General features: G+C 50.4%; 1 protein-coding gene across 2 annotated transcripts in view; it reads right to left on the reverse strand.

The window, feature by feature from the left end:
- Nucleotides 1-580: 580 nt before the first annotated feature.
- Nucleotides 581-8,080, reverse strand: part of Chst8 (carbohydrate sulfotransferase 8) — a 139,805-nt gene continuing 132,305 nt past the window's right edge. Inside the window, exons 3-4 of one of the 2 annotated variants that reach the window (XM_029479796.1) lie at nt 2,721-2,758; nt 581-2,335 (exon numbers count right to left, since the gene is read on the reverse strand). In XM_029479796.1, the coding sequence (XP_029335656.1) occupies nt 1,250-2,335; nt 2,721-2,758 (1,124 nt within the window). In that variant the 3' untranslated portion in view covers nt 581-1,249. The remainder of the gene's footprint in view (nt 2,336-2,720; nt 2,759-8,080) is intronic. The other variant, XM_021168549.1, reaches the window with a different exon arrangement.

Below are 8,080 nucleotides of genomic sequence, written 5' to 3' on the forward strand. Positions count from 1 at the left end.
TCTCCTTGTAGACACAGCTCCAGTCACACTCATACTGTGAGCACCAACAGAACTTCCACTGGGACCTTTCCGTTGTCACTCTGACTTGTGACAATTTCAGAATCAGTTCTGGCACCCAACTTAAGGAGAGGTTTCACATACAGCTCTGCCTTCCCCTCCCCCAAAGCCAGTTCCTCAAGGGTGGGTAATCTGTCAGCCTTGAGGTGTTTGATTAGGTGTGTAGATAAGGCTAAGGGTCACATTTAGGGTCAGGGATGTGCTGGCTATAGCTTTAGCCAGCTCACCATAGATGTCTAGGAAGCTGAGGATGATGTCGCTCCCCACGGTGAGAATTACAGAAACTGACCATGCTGCTCAGTGCCTTACAGGGCCCCAGGTGCAGCCCTAATGGGCACCTGATAGGGAGCTTGCCCCTGTTCTGGCAGTCCTCAGAGAACCTGCTGCAAGGTGAGACCCAAGGGACTCCACCCTCTAAGTGGGGACAGGCCTATCTTTTCTCTCAGGGACTTAGCAGGGCCCACAGGTGGTCTGGAGAGAGAGAGAGAACTCAAACAAACAAGCTGGAGATACACAGCAAGGTCAAAAACAAAAGCAGGCTCAGTGGTTAAGAGCTCAGATTGCTCTAGCAGTTCAGCTCCTACAGGGAGGTTGACAGCTGCCTGTCACTCCAGCTTTGGGGGGGGGGGATCTGACCCCATCCAGCCTTCCCAGACACCTGCACTCATGTGCACATATTCACGTATTATTAATAGTAAAATATATCTTTTAAATTTTTTTCTAAGACTCCCCAAGGCATAGGGCAGGGTGCCTATGAGCTCACAGCACGGCCTGGAGTAGACACCACTGCTCTGAAAACCATGTGCTTTATTCAGATGACCCTGGGTCATAGAAAAGCAGCAAACCACGTGGTTTGGTACAAGGCAAAGGATAAGGGGATGTAGGACATCCCTCGACGCTGGGGCCCTCTTCTGGGTCTCAGGCTTCCCTGGACAGCATAGCTCAGCATAGCTCAGCTGAGTTCTTAAAGCATCCATCCGAGTCGTGCTCCGTCCGTCTCAAACTCAGCCAACCCAGTGAGGAAATGGGTGTGGGACAAGGGTCAAGGTCCATTGTCTGGGCCTCTGTGGCCCACCCTGGAGCCACAGCCACAAGGCCTCACATCCTCAGAGCTCAGTCCCCGGGAGGCCGCCTATGCGCAGGTGAGTGGGCATGACCGGCAGACCCCGCCCCTGACCAGCAGGCCCCGCCCTCAGTACAAGTCCGAGAAAGGTTTAGAGTAGTTGAACATCAGGTAATCCATGTAGTAGAAGTCGTAGGTTCGCTGTCGCTGCAGTGAGGAGAGCTGAGCGAAGTACTGATGGGTGATTCTCGATGTGGTCCGAGCCTCCTCGGAGTGCCTGTCCTTGAACCTCGGGAAAGTCAGGTTCCCAGGCGCATGGATGAGACGCAGGAAGAAGTTGGCATCGTCTTCCATGCTCTCGAACTTGCCCACAAAGTCATAGTCGATGAGGCAGGGGCTGCACAGCCGGCTAACATGGTCCCAGTGGATGTCCATGCCCACGGGCCGGTGGACATCCAACAGGTACTGGACGAACTCGGGGAACTGCACACCGGAGCCAGTCCGCAGTGCCTCCCGCGAGGCGTTGGCACGGTACCGGGCTAGGATAGCCTTGCCAAAGACAGGATGATAGTAGCTGTTAGGATGCTCAAACTTGTCTCGGAAAGCGGAGACCAGTCGCTCAAAGGGTTCCCGGACAAAGAGCATCTTGGTGTAGGTACTGAGGCGGTGCACTATGCCCTGCCGGTCAAAAGTATCCAGGCGCTTAAGGGCGCTGCCATAGTGGACGGTGTTGTGTTGGATATCTGCCGTGGATGAAGCTAACCCTGCCAGCACCATGAGCACCCTCTTCCAGTTGGAGCAGCCTGCCTTGGGTACTTCACAGTACAGTACACGGTGGCGGTCCTCCACGAAGATGCGGGAGACGTGGCGGGGAGTGACAGCTCTGCGGCTGCTGCTGGCCCTGTATTTAGCGCAGGCTTCTCGCATCACACGCTTGCGCTCCTGTTGGGTCTGGTGCAGGCTGACCCAACGACTGTCCATGGTGCGGGGTCTCGGCTGGATAAAGGTTTCGGACGAGTTGTTGCCTCGGTTGGTCCCTGCAGCTGGCATCTTTTTGATGAGCAGTCTCCGCCTGCGCTGCCGGAGGCGCAAAGGAGATCCCGCTGCCTTCCGGTGAGGTCGAGGCTGGTCAGGCGCTTGCAGCTGAAGGCCTCTTGGCGACCCGCTGGGTGAATCTCGTGTGACCTTTTCTGTGGATATCCTCAAGTGGCTATCCTAGAACAAGAAGAGAAGTGGCTAGGGTCCATACAGTATGGCAGAAATGTGGGACCTGAACGGCAAATATAATTTCTACCACAAGGTGGAGCAGTCCCCCCAGGAACCTCGGCTAGACGCGCTCGTGGGTCGGGGTGGGGCACTGCTAGTGGCCTGCAAGCAGCAGGCACAGATTTACTGTGTCTGTTAGTACAGTCCAAAGGAGTCATCGAACAGAGAAGGAAAACTCATGAAGCCAAAGCCTCAGGTTTTGTTCCCAAGGCTCCTGAAAAGGACCCAACACATTTTCTTGAATGGATCCTCCATAAACTCTGAATTGTCCTTTTCACAGCCCCCAACCCCACCCCCTGTTGCATCTGTGATTTATGGGATTCTTGGAACTTACATGCTGGGGCTGCTGGGGCCTGATGCTGAACTTTATACCTAGAAAGCAACAGAGGAGAGAGAAGTGTTCGTTAAACAATAGAAGCATGGAAGTACCACATACCTGCCTAGCCCAATAGTCAGGACCCCACTTCCCCCCCCCCCCGGGGCCACCTCCACCTGGTTCTGTCATTAGCTCACAAAGCACCCTTTGAAAGCTCCTGTCCAGCCTCTCTCCATGCCTGTCACCACATCCTGCTCCATACTTGAATATGATAATACTTGCACACACCAGGCCCGTGGAAGAAAGGCATTTCTCTACCCCTGGGAGGTTCTCCTGCCTGGATATTCACGGCGTAGCTTTGGCCTTTTTGGTATTGTCACAGGGAAGATGTCCATTTCTGGGTCATCCTGGTGTCCCCTAAAAGTGCTAGCAGAGCCAAGGGACGGGCAAGTGCTGATTGGTGATTTGGGGGAGACGCAGAGAGATCTGGGTGCTGTTGGCTGTGTTCATTACTCTTCTGGTTGCTATGACAAAATGTCTGCTATACATCAATTAAAAGAAGAAATACTGGGCTGGAGCGATGGCTCTGTGGTTAAAAGCACTGGCTGCTTTTCCAGAGGTCCTGAGTTCAAGCTCAAAACTATCTATAATGAGATCTGGTGCCCTCTTCTGGCCTGCAGGCATAATAATACTGGGGGCTGGAGAGACTTGCTGCTCTCCCAGAGGACCTGGGTTCAATTCTCAGCACAACATGACAACTGACAACCATCCGTAACCCCAGTTCTAGAGACACCAGTGCCCTCTTCTAGCCTCTGTGGGCATTTTACACATATAGACATACATGCAGCAAACACCCATACACAGAAAATTAAAATAAATAAATCTTTTGTTAAAAAAAAAAAGGAAAGATTTGTTTAGGGTCACAGTTTTAGAGGGATCCGTCCATGGTTGCCTGGCCTCAGGTGCTTGGATAGAGAACATCATGGTGGTTGAAGCATGTGGTAGAAGAAGTCGTTCACTTCACAGCTGACCAGAAAACTAAGAAAGCAAGATGGGACAGGGCCTGGGGGCGGATGCTTTCAAAGACCTATCATTTCCAGCGACCCTCTTCTTTAAGCGAGATCTCACCCTTTAAAGTTCTCAGAATTTCCTAGATAGGGCCAAAAGCAGGGGACCAAGCCTCTAACACACAAACCTTGTCCCAATACTTGTATTGCTGTTGAGACAAAAATCTAAGACAGAAGCCATAGAGAAGAAGGACTGACTTTTGTCTCACAGTTCCATGGTGGGTGAGGCAGGCTTCTGTCTCTGGTTGGAAAATGGTCTATTATATCTCAGCCAATAAGAAACCAGAGATCTGGGCTGGAGAGATGGCTCAGTGGTTAAGAGCACTGACTGCTCTTCCAGAGGTCCTGAGTTCAATTCCCACTAACCATGTGGTGACTCATAACCATCTGTAATGGGGTCTGATGCTCTCATCTGCTGTGTGTCTGAAGACAGCTACAGTGTACTCATATAAATAAAAATTAGATAAATCTTTTTAGAAAAAGAAAGAAAGAAAAAGAAAAGAAACCAGAGATCTTAGGCCCAAATCAAGACTGGGTATAGCCCTCTAGCCAGGCCCTGTAGTCCTATATTCGCCAGTTAGGCTATGTGCCCTAAAGGTTCCTCAGCATTCTCCAACAGCGCCACCAGATGGTGGCCAAGTGTTTGAACACCTGTGCCTGTGAAGGACATTCCACATTCAAGCCATAACAAGCCTTTAGGAGGGACACTTTATACCCAAATCATTATGTTGGCCAAGTTCTAGAATGTTTCCCTCTGCCCACCAAAGAGGGCAGACAAAGAGGGCTTCAATCACTTGGTGTGCTGATGGGAAGTTGGTTGAGAAGGTCGAACGATACTCTGTTGAGAGATCGTCTACTTCTGATCTTACCTGTCCACTGAGATGTCAGGGACTCTGTTCCTGGGTCCTAGAGTGGACATTCACACTCTGAAACTTTGCTGAAAGCCAATCACAATTAGAAAAACAGTTGTCCCTCACACAAACGGAGAGCCAAAGTGATGGGCAGCATGTTGGGGCACTGTGCCCAGCCACACCTGACCAATTCCTGGCTGAGAAGGGAAGGGGTGGTTCTGGCGGGCCAACACTCCCCCTGTGAACTGAGCTGAGGCCAATGGCTATATTAAGCTGGTGAGGGGATATCCAGGTTGTCACTGACCCATACAGTGGATTTCTCTGTGTGATCCAGTTTCTTGACTTCAGTGCTACTCTCTTGGTGTCCAATCTGAGGCTGTGCCCCACAACACCTTCATTCATTAGCAAGCAAGGAAGCCAACAAAGGCTTCTGGGAGGGAGAACCTAGATGCCTGGAACTGAGTTTCCTGGAACTGTCACCATGTGAGTGCATGCATGTATAGTGAATACACTTGTGTGTGAGCATACATGTGGTGTTTCCTTAACTGCCCTCTACCTATTTTTTTTTCAGGTCTACATGTGTGCATTTATGTGTATCTGCACGTGTTTTGTGTGTGTCTGTATGAGTGAACATGCATGTGGTGTTTTCCTTAACTACCCTCTACCCAATTTTGTTTCAGGTCTATGTGTATATATTTATGTATATCTGCATGTGGTGTGCATGCAAGCACATGTGTGCATGTGTGTGGGTATGAGCATGCATGTGGTGTTTTCCCTAATCGTTCTCTACCTTATCTTTTTCAGGTCTATGCTTGTGCATGCATGCGTGTGTGTGTGTGTGTGTGTGTGTGCCTATGTGTTTGTGTGTGTGCCTATGTGGGTGGGGACCCAAGGTTGACAAATCTTCCTCTATTGCTGGCCACCTTATTCACTGGGGGTGGGGGAGCTCTCATTCATCCCTTCAGCTAGACTGGCTGACTAGTGAGCCCATGGGATCCTATATCCCCAGCACTGCCACGTCTGGAGTTTTTTACTTAGGTACTTGTGAGCAGAAAGTCCTTACACTTGCACCAACAAACACTGAACTTATTAAGCTAGTTCCTGAGGCTCCAGAGTCTTAGTTTTATACCAAGCTGGCCTCACATTGGCAATTGCGCTGCTTCTGGCTCTCTGATAAGGCCATAAGTATGGCCTACCACACAAAGCTTCTGGAACCTTCTTCAACTACCAAGTGAGGTAATGCATTAGGCACTTTCTCATTGCTGTGGCTTGGATACTTGACAGAAATAATTTGAGAGAGGAAGACTTTATCTTGGTGTATAGTCTCAGAGATTTCAGTCCACCATTATAGGGGAGGCATGTGGTAGTCATGGTAACAGGAGCATCATATAGACTCCTTCCACAGTGGTGGACTAGGAGCAGAACCAGAAATGGATATAAACTCAAAGGTCTGCCCTAGTGACCCATTTCTCCTGCCAGGGCCCTCCTGAAAGCCACAGGCTTCAAAACATACTACAAGCTATGGACCCAGTGGTTATAACATGAGCCTGTGGGAGGCATTTTGAATCCAAACCTTCACAGATGGAAGCAGAGGCAGACTTTGGGCACACTGTCACTTTCTTCTGGTAGTCTTGAATTGGGTACAAATGATGCCCTTTTGGGATGAAGGACACACCTTCCTGGGTATTCACAAGTCTGTGTGTATGTGAGCACACACACACATACACATGGGAAGCGTGCACACAAGCCTTCTGGTCTCTTCCAAAGAGACGGGGGGAAGCTCCATGCCGAAGTGGGGTAGTGATGGGTGCCTGGCTTGGAGGCGAAGTCCTTGCCAGGTGTCCCTTCATCCTGAGCCTATTCTATCTTCACCCACGCCTACCTCCTCATCCCACCCTCTCTGCCTTCAGCATAAGCTTCCAGAGCTCATTTCTCTTTGGCGCGTGGGGTCCTCTCCCGCTGCCAACGATGACAGATCCCTTCACCAGAAGGGACCCGCTGCAGCCGCTCCGCTTCCCTCTCCACCACGGCGTTCCTTAATTATTTTCTTCTGGTGACGGCAGCTGGCTCTGCTAAATCACCTCTTCTCCACAGAGTCTCAGACACGGGGATTTACTCTGGTTGTCACTCCTGTCAACCTGTCAAGGTGTGATGGTACTTATTTATATTCCTTTTCTGGAGAAAACCAGTCATGCTAAATTTGGCCAGGAGTGGGGCTGAAGAGCCGCTGCCAGAGGCTCCCCATCACTCAGTGAAGAGAGGCTACAGAGGCGAGGGCTGTGGACCCCGTCCCCTTTAACCTGTGCAGAGGGGGTAGGAGGACCCTGTCTTGTGCATGCTGCCCCCAAGCCACTGGGGAGCTTCAACAGATGGCCAGTCCTGGGGAATCAAGGGCACAGGATGAAGGGAAACTCCTTCCTGGACACAACCCAAAGACACGTTTGCCCACCAAGCCAAGCTGGCTGCAACGGTCCACTTGGCAAAGAAATTTTATATTGCAATTAAAAACAGATAAAAGGACTGCTCTCATGTGGAGCTGAGAGTATGCCCAAAGCTGTACGATCCCAACCCTTACACTCAGGGTAGTTCATTAGGTGAGGATAACCCTGATTCCCACACGGCCACTTCTGAATAGACAGGACCGTAAAGAAGGGAATGCAATTGACCCCTTCTTCCACCCCTGCCTCTTGTGCACACATGCTCATGCCAATGGTTCAGCTCTCATGAAGAGAGTGGCTTTTCCATGTCTTGCATAAATAAAGGTGGAAGTTCTGGATAATCCAAAGCCAGACATCAGTGTATGAGGCTGGGTAGGGTATGTGCATGCCTCAGGATACTGCACTTCAGGACCAGGAAGGGTCAGCTAACCATTGTTAATCCTTAGGTATCAGTAGCATGGAGCTCATAAGAAGAGGAGGCTATGGCTTCAATACAGGTATCCCAAACCCCTCCTAAAGCCCTAAGTAAACAGTCTAGATAAAGACAGAATTTTGCAGGGTACAGTAATCCCAGTCCTCAAGAGGCTGAAGTTATAGAAGCACTAGCCAAGGTTGGCCTAGGCAATGAATAAGTTAAAGCTCAGCCTGAATCAGTTTAGAAAAACCAGTGGCTGGGGACATGGCTCTGTGGGTAAAGTATATATATATATACTTTAAATATATTTCTTAAATATATATATATATATATATATATATATATATATATATATATATATAAGAAAACCCCGTGAGGGGCTGGGGGTGTGGCTCAGTGGTAGTGCCCCTGCCTAGAATCCACCAGTGAGGGCCTGGGGTGTGGCTCAGTGGTAGAGCCCCTGCCTAGAATCCCCCAGGGAGGGGCTGGGGGCGTGGCTCAGTGGTAGAGCCCCTGCCTAGAACCCCCCAGGGAGGGGCTGGGGGCGTGGCTCAGTGGTAGAGCTCCTGCCTAGAATCCCCCAGGGAGGGGCTGGGGGCGTGGCTCA

This window comes from Mus caroli, chromosome 7 (assembly GCF_900094665.2).
Source record: "Mus caroli chromosome 7, CAROLI_EIJ_v1.1, whole genome shotgun sequence".
Taxonomy (NCBI): domain Eukaryota; kingdom Metazoa; phylum Chordata; class Mammalia; order Rodentia; family Muridae; genus Mus; species Mus caroli.